General features: G+C 49.8%; 1 protein-coding gene across 2 annotated transcripts in view; it reads left to right on the top strand.

Moving 5' to 3' along the window:
* exoc6b (exocyst complex component 6B) overlaps positions 1 to 10,698 on the top strand; it is a 61,887-nt gene extending 51,189 nt beyond the window's left edge. For both annotated transcript variants that reach the window (XM_076972433.1, XM_076972434.1), the window contains 2 exons: positions 7,065 to 7,177; positions 8,946 to 10,698. In XM_076972433.1, coding sequence (XP_076828548.1) covers positions 7,065 to 7,177; positions 8,946 to 9,072 — 240 coding nt within the window. In that variant the 3' untranslated portion in view covers positions 9,073 to 10,698. The remainder of the gene's footprint in view (positions 1 to 7,064; positions 7,178 to 8,945) is intronic.
* Positions 10,699 to 16,147: the final 5,449 nt, after the last annotated feature.

A 16,147-nucleotide genomic window follows, 5' to 3' on the forward strand; every position in this document is an offset into this window, starting at 1 on the left:
AGTCTGAACCGCACTCTCTTTAACACTCCAGCTCCCGACTAGCTTAGCACAGCACGTGGGGCTGAGACCTGACAGGGAAACCTGGTACTGTTTCCTCCTTCCTACCTTCTCATATTACCCCCTGTCTGCTAGCTACCCCCCCCCCCCCCCCCCCCCACCACCACCACTACCACCCACCTTTGTCCTGCCCTTACTTTGAATATTATGAAATTTCCTCGCTACAATATCAACTGCCTCAAGATACCCACGCTCTGAGATCCCATATGATCTTAATCCCTTCATCTTTGCCCCTTGATTTCACCCCCGCCACCCCACACACGTTCTTACATTCCCCTCCCTCTTCCTTTTCTCAATATGTCCTCCCTGTGTCTGATTATGGGCTGATGGAAAGATCGCTTTACCTGTTTTGCCTCCTTATGACCTCAATTTCAACTCTCATTGCCTTCTTACCGGAAAGCCTGATGGGTTGTAGGTCATTTACAAATGCCAATTCCATTGCCAGTTAGACCTGTAAATTGGTGAATTCCAATGGGACAACAAGCCCCGACTTGACCTTTATTGTCTTAAACGAGCGACTCTCTCTCTCTCCTGCTTTCCTTTTCTGGCGTCTGTTTATCTGTTTATCTTTATGCTGTGGTGACCGTGAGTAAGTGGAATTTAGTTAGCGGCCTTTCTATGACCCTTAGCACCGGGGATATCAGAGTTCATATGCACAGAGATGGTGCGGCACTGCCGTGTTTAAAGAGGTTCCACTATCTGATCTTGCTTGTATCCATTATGCCTTTCTTGTTTTGTTAAAGCAAAGATGCCTAATCTGAAAATAGCCTGTGTACATTCACATACCATCTTCATTGTTTCACCCGAGTTGAAAAACGAGCTTTACTTTGTCCAGTTCCTTCAATTCCATTTCAAGTAAAAAAAAAAAAATGTCTTTTATAATTAATATGATTGTGTATACACCCTTTTGTCGCTGTCTGATTCCTGGAAGCAATAACAAAATATTCTAGTTTTTAGAACCATCTGTCCCCCCCTCCCAGAATGTCAGGATTTTCCCAAGACTGTGTGCTCTTTCGAAGACTTTGTCCACATTCTTCACACTCTTACAGCCACTTTTACTTTCAGTCTTGTGTAGAAAGCAAACAAACTCCCCTGTAGTGATAATGATGATTTGTTACTGAACTCAACACCACCTGTTCTTCACACTTTCTGCTCATTTATCCGAGCCCTATCATATTACCCACTTGACCCATGTAATTTTCAGTACCCAACATGCTCAGCAGCAGTCTGGCCCCTCCTCCGTGTTGCGAGGGCACCTGTCAGTCAAGCGTGTTGTGCTCGTCGTTCCTCTTTTGGCCGACACGCTCGTGACCAGCACGCCGCTCTGACCGTCCCATCGCACTGTTGCCCCTGGCGATAACTCTGCCTCGCCTGAACGGACAGGAAGGTGAGCGGGAGGCCATGTCTTCCCCAAGTTAATTCATACTCCCCTCCGTGTCAAACCCTTATTAATTATCGGCAGTTCCTGCAGCAAAACACACCCGAGCAAACAACGGAGCCATCGGCGGTCCTTTTCCTCCTTCTCCCCGCTGATCCACCTGCCACGTCGTTGGCGAATGTTCCTCCTGGCGCAGCAAGTGCGTTTACGCTCTGCCGCGACCCCTGACGACCCATGTCGAGTGTCTTTTTCTCCTGACCGTTCCCATGGCGGGTTGCGGGGCACGGCCCGCCTCACTTCCGAATCGCCATTCTGTCGCTCCGGCGATGACCGCCCCGTCGCAGCGGACAGGAAGGTGAGGGGGAGGTTGTGTCTTCCCCAGGCTAATTCATGCTCCCCCTGTCAAACACCCATGAATTACGGTCTGTGACTGTACCGCGCGAGTGTCAAAACAAACCCAGCCGCGGTGTGTGAAGGAGCAGCCTCTTCCCCTCGCAAACCTGCAGCCATTATACCTTGAACAGCACCTGGCCGCCCACGCACACGTTCACACGTGAACTCCAGAACCTTACCTATTTTTAACCGGCCCTCATTCTTCACACGTTCACCTATTTCCTTTCGGTTCCTTTCCCTTTTGTCCTTGCGTTTTTAGAGCAGACATATTGGATGAATGAGGTGAATGTGTTTCATATTGAATTCATTTTTACCAAACTTGCGTTTATCTGTTGAGCTCATATGGCTGCTGTTCGAAGACCACAGAGTCGACGTTTCTCACGTCCCCGTGCGTTTCAAACCCCTCCGGTGCGCACAAACCCGTTCCATGAGTATCCGTGATGGCACCTCTATGGTCTGCGTGACCGTTACAGCACACCGCTGCCCTGCTGATAATTCTCACGGGTTTGGAGAGCACAGGAAGGTGAGTTTGGGGCCGCTGCTTCCCCAGGGCGGGGCCGCATCTCCTCAGACCGACTGGCCCCAGGAACTGGGCTGTTTTCACTTGCTCCTGATGTGCCTAGTTAACAGAGCATGGAGGCCTGATAACACGACAGTGACCCAAGTGTGGGTTCACCACTGAGGCACTGTGCACCAGTCAGGGTGAGCATACACCACTGAGGCTGTGCTGTTGGAGCTCGTCCTGATTGGCTACTTTGCAGTTGATGACGGTTGGACAATCTCTTTAAATACAAGTGGATTGTGCTGCCCATTTTCCTTTCTAGAACAAGTGACGGGGTTTGCTTGGGATACAAAATTAAAACAAAAAAGTAATATCCATTGAGGGCAGTCATGGCCTGGTGGTTAGGGAACTGGTCTTGTGATGTCGTGGGATTCCCAGACCTGAAGTCATGACTGAGGTGCCTCTGAGCAAGGCCCTTAACCCTCAATTGCTCACTTGTATAAAAATGAGATAAAAATGTAAGTCGCTCTGGATAAGGGCGTCTACCAAATGTCATAAATATAAATGTAAAAAACAAAACAAAGACATAGAAACCCAGAGTTTAAGTGCTACTTAAAATAAAAATTTGTAAATACACTAATGCTTTCAATGTCTGTAAAGAGCACTTCTAACTTTGCTAATTTTTAAAGTTGAAAAAGACAAAAAGAGAGGATCGAACCTCTTGATGTGCATCATAAAACTGAGATGTCTCACACTCAGGTCTGCATATGTAATCAGTCATTTAGGTGACATGGAACAGACCTTCTGCGCAGTTGTAATTCTCTACTCCGTAAGCCATCATTGTGGTATTATCTATTGTCTATAGCCCAGCCTTGTTCATTCATCGTTTTCGGCTTTTTGTTTCTTGCTCCAACCGTCTCTCGCTCTCGCTCTCTCTCGCTTTCTACATCCCTCCTTCTCTCTCTCCTCTCTCTGGAGTTGTACTAGCTTATATTAAGAAGTGACAGGTTGGTCCCCAAGATGATTCTACAAAGTTTCTTTCATTCTGTTCGTTCATCCCCTCCCCCTCTTTTCTTCTCCACGTCAGTACTAGAAGGTCCAGTCACATCTCTGTCCTCTCGTCTTTGTGGTCAACACACACACACACACACACACACACACACACACACACACACACACACACACACACACACACACACACCTCCTTTAAGCCTACACTTATCTTGTTTTTGAGTGACAGGACCTGACTCTCTCTCTTGACCCCTGTGAGTCTTTATCTCATTGAGAATGTGCGATTGACAGCGCGGGGGAAAAGTGCACGTCTGGTTGCGGATAAAGCGTGTTGACTGACGGCCCTCCTACCCAAGTTCTCTCACCAGGACTGGGTGGACCCTCCACCTTGCCGTGCTTCCAGCGCTGCATCTGAACCTATCCCTAGAAGACAGGAGCTTGAACTTTGTCTAACCCTAGATAACCTCGCTGGATAACCTTTGACCTTGGTGGAGTACCATCGTTTTAACTGAAATAATGGTTGTGCTTCCTCTGCTCTAAGGGCCGATAATGCTTATCTCCGTCCTACCCAGACCTTCATGCTGAGTGATGCTTCTGTCGCCTTCACACACACACACACACACACACACACACACACACACACACACACACACACACGCGCGCGCACACAGAGCTGCTAAGTGGTTTCACTTAGCACAGCTTTTTTCTCTCCCCCGTGGTTCCAGCTTGGGCTCTAGACCTCTTGGTGTGTCTTGGCCCAGGTCAGTGTTCAGATAAGATTAGGCATTGTCCCTTTGGTCTTGCGCAGATGTCTGAGCAGCCCACCACAGGTCCAGGCCTAAGCTGCACTGGCATGTGCTCATATTTACAAGGCGGCAGGAAGAATGTTGTTGGTTTGAGGCCGTGTCGATTGACACTGTGACAAGAATGCTTGAGCTGATGTCAGGCATTCCATAAGCTGACCAAGCAAGCTTCTGATACCCATCATTTATGGGCTGTGAACATCTTGCGCTCTGGGCAAAAATAAAATAAAAATAAAACCAAAGACCTTCTTGGACGCAGGACATATGGAAATGCGGGTGATTTTCTTTGATATTTGTGAAGGCTCAAACTTATTTCTCCCCGTTTCTCTAGTCTTGTTATCTAAAGTAACGGTGCTGTAGTTATCTAAGATGTGTAGTAATCACCAGTGAATATTGGACTGGATTTCAAAGCTCTTGGTGTTCATGCTCTTGTATTGCTTGTGCACTCACGCTCTCTGTCTCACGTGCTCTGCCATTCTCCATCTCTCTCTGGTATTATCTGTTTTCATTATCCCAAAGTCTTGAAGCTGTTTTGGATCTTTTTAACTGGGACTATTGGTACCTCATGTTCAGTAACTGGGCACAATAGGTTTTTTTAAGTGTCTGGACTGGGTTTGCTCATCGTTCACATTTACGGCTTTGCACTTTGGACTTGTGCTTTTCATGATTCGTCCAACTAAAAGACATTTAATAGACAGTGGAGCTTTATTTGGTGAGAGTCTCCCCATAATCCACACACCTGGGCCTTAAAATCTCTCTCTCTCTCTCTCGGTGCTTGAGTCAGGTGATGTCAGGTGATGACAGACCTCTGTCTTCTCTTCTGGTTGTCATTTTTATCGTCGTTAAGTTGAGCTCGGGTCTGCAGAGGCCAGAGAATGCACTAAACATACACACGGAGGGCCTTGTGCCTGGCAGAGGTGGGCCAGAGAGGGGAAGAGACCCTCGGGGGGGTGGACGGGTCGCAGGAATACACTAGACGCAGAGACTTAAAGATGAAAAAGGGAGGGGAGAAAGTGTCAGGGTTACTCAGAAGTGAGTGTGGATGGGAGAGGGAGGATGGAACAGAATGGAGAGATTTGCATGACTGCTGTGTGAGAGGATCAGGGTAGCGGAAGCATGCATCAGCACTTGCCCTCCATGACCTCAATAAGTCATACCGAAAATTCACCCTATTGGTCCATGATTCATAAGCTGCTCTCGGTAGCCAAGCAGGTGTGTACTGTGTTAACAGAGCGTCCGTAGCCGTTACATAACCTTCTCCTTCCTTCTTTTTTTTGTTTTGTTTTGTTTTGTTATTCCCCAGAAAGCGCTCTTTGATTTATAACGCTGGTTGAGCTGCAAATCAAATCTGGTGTTTTCAAAGCGCCGAAAAAAGGCAACAGGACTGGGAGGATAAAAACAGACGGTGAACTCCACCACCCCCGCCCACCCCCCCCACCTCCCAAAAACTATTAACCGTAATAGTAATTCCCCCAGCGTTCCAAACAAATAAATACAGCAGTCGGAATAAGCATTAGGAGTCCTTATCCAAACGCTGGGGCGCGAGGCGGAGGGAGTGTGTGTGAGCCGGGGTGAAGATGAGGGCACGAGGGAAACCAGGTCAGCGCTACAGCGTGCAGCGTCATGTTTTGTTTTGCCCCCCCCACTCTCTCTCTCTCTCTCTCTCCATCATTCTTTCTTTTGGAAGAATGAGAGGAAGCGATAATCCGTGTGGGGGGGAGGGGGGGCACACACACCCACCGGCCAGCCGAGCCCACTGTTTGTACAGCCAGAGAGGAGTGCGGGGCCGATAACACCAGTGCAAGGGGTCACAGCGAGGTGAACGCGGAAAAGCCGAATGGAAGTTCACGGGGAGGTGAAGGTGGAGTGTGGAGGAGCGGAGGGAGAGGTGAAGCGTGGGGCAGGAGTGCGCAGCTGTTGACGTGCGGGCAGAACACAGCCGACAACGTTGGAGTCCGTGTGTGCCCACCGTGTTCCTCTCCCCCAGTCTCCTGTTGTTGTTGTTGTTGTTGTTTCTGGTGGTGGGGCTGCGTGAATCAGCCCTGCAGGACGAGACGGTAGAGATGCATCTGACAGGGAGATATGCAGGCAGATCTCACACTGGGGTGCCTTATCTGCCGCTGCTTCAGGACACGGCGGTCTGCTGGCACGTGTGTGTGTGTGTGTGTGTGTGTGTGTGTGTGTGTGTGTGTGTGTGTGTGTGTGTGTGTGTGTGTGTGTGTGTGTGTGTGTGTGTGTGTGTGTGTGTGTGTGTGTGTGTGTGTGTGTTGGCGGTGGTGTGCTGTTGTGGGAGATCATGAACGTTAGCCTGCAGTCTTTTGATGCTCTTCATGCGCTGAACTCTTGATCAGAGAGGATTCTGCTCATACATCCCACCATCTCTGTTGCACACACACACAAGGGTATTTTGGCTACAGAATATGCACTTTTGCATCTGCCGCTGACTAAATATGTTGAGTATTTATATCTGATGCAACACTTTAGCAAATCTCTTGGGGTGTGTGTGTGTGTGTGTGTGTATGAGAGAGAGAAATGTGCCGTGTGGTTGTTGTGGTACACTGAAGGTGGCAGGTTTGGAAAGGGCCTCGGCAGGTCAGTAGCTGTCCGGTCAGCCACGGGTCATTACTGGGTCAGGCCCGGGTCAAAGGCAGTCCAAAACATCTCGACACTCCGGGTGAAGTGTAAATGGCTGTTCTCTCCCCCCCCCCCTCCAGCTTTGTGATGTTTCTCTCCCCTCCACCTCCCCGCTAATCTCATTTTAGAGGCCCTGCTCACTTACATAACACTGGCAACAGTGAACCCAGCTGCCCAGCTCAAGCTGCAAGTGGGGGGTTGATGGCGTCACACTGATCTTGGACTGCTTTGATGAACTTTAATGATCTTTTTCTCCACGCTTTCCCCCTGTCCATCACCACGTTAGCTGTTGGATCTCTTCACCCAGTGGGACTGGTCTACGTACCTTGCCGACTATGGACGTCCTTCCTGCAAGTACCTGAGGGTCAACCCGCACACCGCCCTCGCCCTGCTGGAGAAGTGAGTCACGCAGTCGTGCACACACACACACACCCCGCCGTGCCGCAGGGGCTCTGCACACGCCACACGCGCGCCTCTCTGGTTTGTGTGTCACTCATGCACATGTCAGTGTTGTGGTGCTCGGCCCCTTCTGACCTCTTCTTTCTTCCTCTTTCATCACTCGCTTCTGTTTGAGCAGGATTTCTCGAGCGTAAGTACACGAGTGTGTGTGTGTGTGTGTGTGTGTGCGTGTGTGTGTGTGTCATTTTGGCATGCACTAGTGCATTTAGAAATGTGTGTGGGTGTGCATGGTGATTGTTGCCTTGTCTAGTGTTCCTTGTGGTGAGAGGATGTTGGTGTTTGGGTGACTATAGAACATCGCAGTGCTCAGTTATACTGGGAGCTTTTCCCCCCACTGGTAATTCTAGACTCTCCATCACTTCACCTCCACACACACACACACACACACACACACACACACACACACACACACACACACACCATGATCCCTGGCCTTCCTCTCTTAGCCCCAGGGCCCTCAAACTGTTAACAAGGTAAAGACTGTGTATGAGAGGGAGGCCACTATTGTAGTCAATCTTTTTTTGAGTGTGTGTGTGTGTGTGTGTAGTGGTGAAAAGAATGGTAATGCTGGCCTATAGAGTGTACCAAATATTACACATTCTGGGTCAAGTGGAATTATGTACTTGGTGCTGCTGTACATCCAAACATCTGCTGTACAACTTTTAATACGTCGTAATAGGAGCGCGTAATGAATTTGAAAGCAATTAAATAATAAAAATAAATAAATGATGAGTAAGGGGTGATTTGTGATCTTATTTCAGCAGAGCAGACGGTGAACTCGCCTTCAGATTGCTGTCAACAGCCTCTGATACTCATCTGGTTTCCTCTTCATCCCTGTTTGGAAACACTAACGTGTTCTTGCGCTGATGTCTATCACCACGGTGATAAGAGGAGATGATCACCCATCACCAGGAGATGTGTCCTGGTTGGCCGTATTTCCTAATAACACACAGCAAGGCACCATATAAAAGACTTTAGTGAATAGATACACGGGGCCCACAGTCACACTGCTTGCAGGAACGCTCCTCTTCCTGTAGTTATGAACTAGTGGACTGAGATGGTGAAAACCACTGAGATTCTCACTTTGATCACTCCGTATTTACTCAAAAAATGAACCGACCAGTTGTACCAAGATGTGCCAGATCACCTTCATATCCCCACTCTCCAAGACCCAGATACCCTGAGTCCCGGGTCCGGTCCGACGTCGGGAACCTCACTGAGAGTTCTGCCCTGGCCCAGTGGTCTCCTTAGCAGCCAGTGTGAGCAGCTGGCACAACACTGCTCCAAACTGGGCAGAGTGTACCGGTGCCGGTGACGTTGTCAGACTCTATCAGACTCTGGGGTGATGCTATCAGACTCTGTTGTTGGTGATGCTACACGTGGAACCTGCCACTGTCCTGTGCTGGCGGTCCCCCTTCTAACCCAAGTTGCTTTCGGAGGTCGTCATGGGAACACAGCCCCGTGTAGGCGTGTGGCAGGAGGAGGAAGCCATGTCGTGTGTTAAATTCCCCTACTGCGTTAAATTCCCCTTCTGTGTTACAGTAAAACTATCTTTCCGTCTGTTTAAGTTTTCCTTTGCTTTATTTATTTTTCCTGTGTGGTTGGCTGCAAGCGTGTGGGAGACGTCAGGTGTGTGTGCACGGAGCCCTGACACCCTGCTGGTTCCTCGGGTGGTTCTTCTTCTAATCTCCTCTCGTTTCTTCTTCAGGATGAAGGACAACAGTCGCAAAAACAACATGTTCTCTCAGTTCCGCAAGAACGATCGTGACAAACAGAAGCTCATCGACACCGTCGTCAAGCAGCTGAGGAACCTCATCGCCTCCCACCAATCCTGAGGCTGCGTGCCGCCGTGTTTCACCCAGCCCCGCCCCCCACCGTGGCCCACCAGGCCCCTCCGGGCCCCTCCGCTGCCAGAACACCTAGATCAAGGGGTTGACTTGCACTAACGTACACACTGGTGCCATGAGTCTTATAAAACAAGTGTGCCTCACTCTGGTGTGCCTCACTCTGTGGCATATCTCCGTGCCTCACTCTGGTGTGCCTCACTCTGTGGCATATCTCCGTGCCTCACTCTGGTGTGCCTCACTCTGTGGCATATCTCCGTGCCTCACTCTGGTGTGCCTCACTCTGTGGCATATCTCCGTGCCTCACTCTGGTGTGCCTCACTCTGTGGCATATCTCCGTGCCTCACTCTGGTGTGCCTCACTCTGTGGCATATCTCCGTGCCTCACTCTGGCGTGCCTCACTCTGGCGTGCCTCACTCTGGCGTGCCTCACTCTGTGGCATATCTCCGTGCCTCACTCTGGCGTGCCTCACTCTGGCGTGCCTCACTCTGGCGTGCCTCACTCTGGTGTGCCTCACTCTTATTGTCTTCCTCACCAAGTGAACCCTAGAGCTGCCCTCCTTTTTTTGGTTGCCTGTTCTTTTGACTATTTTTTTATTTTTAAATGCTGTTTCTGCGAGACTCCTCACAATCTATTCATACGAGACTGATGGCTTTGTAACGCATCCTCTGTCTCCGTGTTGCTTTGTACAGTTAAGGGATTCTGCTGAACTGGAACTAACTAGTAGTCTCTCCTCAGAGTTTAGAATAACACTGTTATGGCCTGTAAGTAGAATCTGAGGCAGAAGCGTGCGGTGTAGGCCTGTCCACAGGGACGTGAACAGCTGACTCCTCATGAAAAGGAGCTACACGGATCAGCTACGACCTGCAGACAGAGCTCCTTGTGCTGAGGAAGAGCTGGTTTCTTTTGTCTTTCATTTGACACACGCATGGGTGAATGCGTCTTCGGTTCTTAACCACCCATTCTGCTTACGTTTTCATTTCTAAATGTGGGTGCAATATTACTTTAAATGTTTTTCAAGGAGAGAAGGAATTAGAAAATTTCATAGCAGATTGTATTGTAAAAAAAAAATGGAGGGTGTAGTTCTCTTATACACGTGAGTGTGTGTGATTGAGAGAGAACATAAACCCTGTAAAAGGGATGTATATCAAAACCTAAAGGGATTATTACTGCACTCTCTCCTTATGTTTTAGGAGACTGTTGTGGTGTTTGAACTCGTGTGTATTTCACTGCATGCTGTTCTCTGCTCATGCAGTTCTCTGTGCCTTGACTTCCACACTTCCAGATTGAATGTAGTGTCTCCTGCACTGCACCTGGACTTAGGTTTGCGACCAAGCTTGTGTGTGTGTGTGTGTGTGTGTGTGTGTGTGTGTGTGTGTGTGTGTGTGTGTGTGTGTGTGTGTGTGTGTGTGTGTGTGTGTGTGTGTGTGTGAACGCAAGGCAACACATGTGAGCATGCTTCTCTTGTAGTCAGTTGTGCCTGCACATGAAACATTTGCCTTTGTTTTTTGCTGCATACAGGTGTACTGTACATACTGTAATGTTAAACCACTAATGAATTACTTTACAATACTAATAAAGCCTAAAACAAATGCCAAATAAACAAGCCACATCTTAGCTATGAGTGCAGACTCTTATTTGTTTTTCTGCAGTTGTGAAATGACCCTCTGTCCCCAACTCAATTCTGCCGCCCTTGCGGACTCTAAGGTGGACACCAGATGACCTGTGGGACCCTGCTGCGTTCAGAGTTTGTGACCTCAAGGACGTTGTGGGTCGTGGAACAGCCAGCATGTTCATTTATTTCATATAGCATTTGCCTAAGGGCTCCCACCAAAGGGGGACAGGGCAACAGTGCACTGGACAGTCCATCCTAATAGATGAGAGACTCTGTAAAAGCTGTGACTGGGAGGAATGTGAACCCAGTTTGCGTTTGAGAAATCTATAAAGATTATAAGGGTATTCACTTAAACCTTCAAGTGTGATTGCAACCTAGATGTATTAAAACATATTTTGAGCCGATCAGTAACCACAAACAGGATGCTGGATGATTTTAGCCAGATGTTACACAAGTGTCTGTTTCATTCAAACTTGATTTGATAACTGACCCATTACATTACAATTTACCTAACATAAGCGTCCAGATCCACACTGCAGTGGAGGGGACAGAGTTGGTGGCTTCCTCTGACTTAAGAACGTATGAAACGCCACCCGTAATCGTGATTTTAAAGCAGCGCCTATTCGTTAGCAGGAAAAGAACAACACAGCGATAAGCTGGGAGAAGATTTGCATTTTTCACATTATATTGCAATCAGATTCTAAATGTACATGCCCGTTCAGTCTTATCAGTATGTGGGATTATCAGGGACAGAGATTAAATGATTTTAACAGCCCTTTGATGTACTGCAACACATTAAATTGTGCGTTGTGCTGGTGAACTTCCCCTCCTGTTGTCCAGGGTGCCAGGAAGTGTCGCTGAGAAACCAAATGTTAAACGACTTTGTATAAAGTCACCCATAGAAAACGCCCAACCTTCTGTGTGAATGTGTGTTTCTTCAAAAGGGTGTGTGGCAGCATCATAGACAGGTCAGAACAAAGCTTTGGGACTTTCTATCTCTGTGCAGTCTAGTTAGACTTCCCCCCTAAATTCCTCTATGTTCACACAGATGTAGGTAAAATGGTGAAACCGGGGTCGCAGTACTGTATTCCTAGTTCTAGGACGAGCGCCGCATCCGTACCCGGTGGAGGGGACTGTGGTTCTGAGTCCTGACGCTCTCCCAGGTGAGGTGTGTGTGATCGGCCCCCACGTGGAATGAGGTGGGAGGCTGAGGAGGTGAAGGGAGAGGCTCTCTTCTCTGGGCCTGCTCGGCCTACGCTGCCTCCCCAACGCCCCTGCTGCCCCCGCACTCCTGCTGCCTCCCTAACGCCCCTGCTGCCCCCAACACTCCTGCTGCCTCCCCAACGCCCCTGCTGCCCCCAACACTCCTGCTGCCTCCCCAACGCCCCTGCTGCCCCCAACACTCCTGCTGCCTCCCCAACGCCCCTGCTGCCCCCAACACTCCTGCTGCCTCCCCAACGCCCCTGCTGCCCCAACACTCCTGCTGCCTCCCCAACGCCCCTGCTGCCCCCAACACTCCTGCTGCCTCCCCAACGCCCCTGCTGCCCCCCAACACTCCTGCTGCCTCCCCAACGCCCCTGCTGCCCCCAACACTCCTGCTGCCCCCAACACTCCTGCTGCCTCCCCAACGCCCCTGCTGCCCCCCAACACTCCTGCTGCCTCCCCAACGCCCCTGCTGCCCCAAACGCCCCTGCTGCCCCCAACACTCCTGCTGCCTCCCCTGCTGCCCCCCAACACTCCTGCTGCCTCCCCAACGCCCCTGCTGCCCCCAACACTCCTGCTGCCTCCCCAACGCCCCTGCTGCCCCCCAACACTCCTGCTGCCTCCCCAACGCCCCTGCTGCCCCCCAACACTCCTGCTGCCCCCCCCACATGCTTCCGCTTGGGCTTTCCTGCTCTCCCTCCTCCTTCATGTCCGTATTCAAGTTCGCTGTCTGGTTTCTCATGCCGGACAGCAAGCCCCCCTGCCTTGTGTGTGTGTGTGTGGAGGGCATCGCTGAACTGTAACAACACAAACACACCCCTCTTTCTCACACACTCGTCCTCTTGTGCAGAAGCGCTTCCATGACCCACCATGGTGGCGGAGCGCCGCGTGTGTTTTGAGCTCGTCGGGCGAAACAATTCTCTTTTTTTTGGGGCTCACTTGAGCGCAACGTCTTTTTTGTGTGCGGGCCGGCAGCGAGCGGTGCCAGGAAACGGATGACGGGCGCTTCGCTCCACTTCCTTCCACCACTGATGTCCAGCTCGGAGGACAGAGGCTTGGAAGCTCCTTAATAATTCCTCAAGAATTACCACACTGGGCAAAGAAACACTTCACACGAATCACATGGACACATGGGAATTGAAATTTGAGGCAGAGACTCAAGATTTTAATATGCCTTGAGTATCTGTCGAGGTTTTTGTTTAGAATAATTGTTAAGAAGACGTATGATGTAGTAACCTTGCTAAGGTGTCTGGTTAGGCTGGTCAGTCTTCCTCTGGTGTGTGCAGGTTTGCTGGGCTTGCGTGGTATTACACCAGTCTTGCCAACCCTCGGCTGCTTTGCCACACGGGTGCCGAAGCAGCCGCTGGCCAGATTTGGCTCTGTCTGCTACGATGAGCCCTCTTGAGTGATTCTGCATGACTACCTGAGCACACACCAGTGGGTAAGCGTGTATGCCTTACTGAGAGGGAGAGCGTAGATTGCTTCGTGTTTGCTCAGTGTTGTTTGGACCTCACATTTTGGATGTTGTCATCTGTATTCACGTCTCCAGCCTGGCCTGTCCTCCACTGAGAGAAAGAAGTGCAGCTACATTGCAGATCCCGAGACGCTAACAACTCCACAATGCCATTGAGCTGCCAGTGAGATTTCTGTCCATGATTGTGTGTCTGGTCAGGGCTGAGGAGAAGGGCATCGTGTTTGTGTGTGCCGATCTTGCACATTCTTTTGCTGCGTGTTTGTTGAGGTCATTCACGTTCATTTCTTGAGCACATTTTTGGGGGGTTCTTTTTGTGACCACAGGTCCGGCTTTCATCACAAGCAAAAAAAAAAAAACAAACAAAAAACAAACAAACTACATTCTCCTAACTAGTGACCCGCACTAATGATTTAGAGTGGGAAAACATTCATTTTAGTCTTTTTTTCATAATTGTTTTTCATTCCAGAATGGCCTCTTCCTGGTTTGAACCTCCCCATGATGTTGATGTGGAAGATGTTCATGTGCTTGGATTGAGTGCCTTTCAAATAGAAGTTACTATTCATTTGTAGTATAACAATGGTCCTCTTTCGATTTCACCGAGAGCCATTTCTGTCAACACCATTTCTGAGAACTTCATGTTTCCTGATGAATCCACACACGTATTTGACAGGAAGACAAGTCATTGTGAAATGCTGTGGCTTCCTGTTAAGGCTTTGATAACAACAACAACAAAATAATCCCATAGAATTAACATCTGCGTTGTAATCTTCTCCTATAATCTATTTATGGATCCATCTCGACTGATTAGGCGCTCCAGTGAAGTAAAAATATGAGCATTTTCATTTCCTCTCCAGCCGAACTGATTCTGGTGGTCCTGGCAGCCGTGATGAATTCACACGTGTTCCTGAGGTAACGAGCCTTTCGCAGCAGGCGCGCGCGCTGTGAGTCAGAGACGCTGTTTACAAACGGGAGCGGAGCCGCTCGTGCCGCCTCGAGCCCAGGGAGGGAGCCGCGAGCTTCCGCGCGCTCGTGAGCGCTCGGGAGTGATGCTGCACGAGCGCCGGTTCCTCGCCGGCTCCCCGCATGAATCAGAGGGGGAAATCTCCAAAGGCGAGTGACTCAACGCGGCCCGTTAAAAAACGAGTCACTTTCTGTGTGCGTCTACGTCGACAACACTAACGGTCGTGTTTTTGATGTGTTGTTCCTGCTCCTCTGTTCGCTGCCTGTGCGCTAAAAGAGCTCTCAGGTCAGGAGAGGTCAGCGTCTTGGCGGCTGACCGTTGCGGCAGGGTCCGGGGGGGGGGGGGGGGGGGGGGGGGGGGTATACGAACTAGCGTGCGGCCGATCTGGACCGTGATGTCCTGCACAGATACGGCCTCTGCTGATAGACCTTTGTCTCAGACGGAAGGCTGTTAAAAATAACCGCGGCTATGTACTCCTGGTGGTTGGCGTGGATGGTTTTTGTTTTGTTTTTTTTTGCTGCAAGCGCGTGTGCACTTGGCACCGAGCTAGACGAGCGTCACACACAACAGAGGGACGGTCTCTGTTTTTGCATAGTATCTGCCATGAGACCATATCAGTGTGACGAGGATCTAAAACAGGACCTTCTGAGCACGCTGGCATCCATAAAAAAAATTAGCTGTGAAGCCACAGACTGTGTGGTACTAATAGTGGGCTCTCTTCACCTGTCTCCATCCCTCTCTGTCTGTCTCTCTTATGCTGGAGGTGATGCTGATAAAGACTGTGGCCCTGTGGTTTAAATGCACACTAACCACTCAGTGGCTTAAAGTGACAAACGTGATCGTTGTAGCTTGCACTGTCTGACCTTACATACAGGTTCATACACTGCAGTGTTTTCCGTTGGAGAGTATGTTTTTAAATGTAGAATAGCAGCATGCTGAGGAATTTGATTTGTAGCGTCTCATGTTCATGTTGTCTAGCACTAGTTTGTGGCTTACGGTTCTTCCAAATAAACCTTAAAAACCGTTAAGCAGATTTTGTATACTGGGCTTCACAAGTTCTGATCGTATAGTGTGCTGAATGGCGTGAGCAGAGGAGAGTGAGACGTGGGAAGTGTGAGGCTTAGAGGGAGACACGACAGGCAAGACAGATGAGACAGGGGAGAAGAGTGGAGAAAGTGCAGTGAGAGTGTGGGAGAAGATGGAGTGATAGTGGATGAGCGGACAGACAGCAAGCGTGCGTCCTCCTCTCCTCAAATGAAGATGGATGGGGGGAGGCCACCCTCCCTCTCTCCCCACTCTTCCCAGGTTATTGATGGGCTCCTGGGGTCAAAGGTTACAGTAACAAAAACCTGGTTTCCTCTGTGCGCTCTGTGTATTTGCCCCTGCAGTCAAATTGTTTTGGGGATTCTGAGGGGGGGGTGGTGGTTGGGAGAAGGAAGTGGGGGGGGGGGGGGGGGGGTCCAAAGCCTCCCTCACACACACCCACCCACCCATACACACAAACACACTTAGTTCAGCCACTGGGACGTCCTGCAGGGCCAATACATCATGCCAGTGACATGGGTTGTGTGTATATTTGCATGCTTAAATGCATGCATATATATTGGTTTCAAAGAGAGACAGACTCTGGATAAATGTTTAGCTGAGGCTAGATGTGTGTGTGTGTGTGTGTGTGTGTGTGTGTGTGTGTGTGTGTGTGTGTGTGTGGTGGGTGTTGGGCTCCTTGGTCATGCTAATAAGTGCTGTCCCCACACAAAGTCAGTAGCCAGTGGGGGTGATCATTGACCCATCCATCTCCATCCTTCAAGCCAAC

This window comes from Brachyhypopomus gauderio, chromosome 14, assembly GCF_052324685.1.
Source record: "Brachyhypopomus gauderio isolate BG-103 chromosome 14, BGAUD_0.2, whole genome shotgun sequence".
NCBI classification, from domain to species: Eukaryota; Metazoa; Chordata; class Actinopteri; order Gymnotiformes; family Hypopomidae; genus Brachyhypopomus; species Brachyhypopomus gauderio.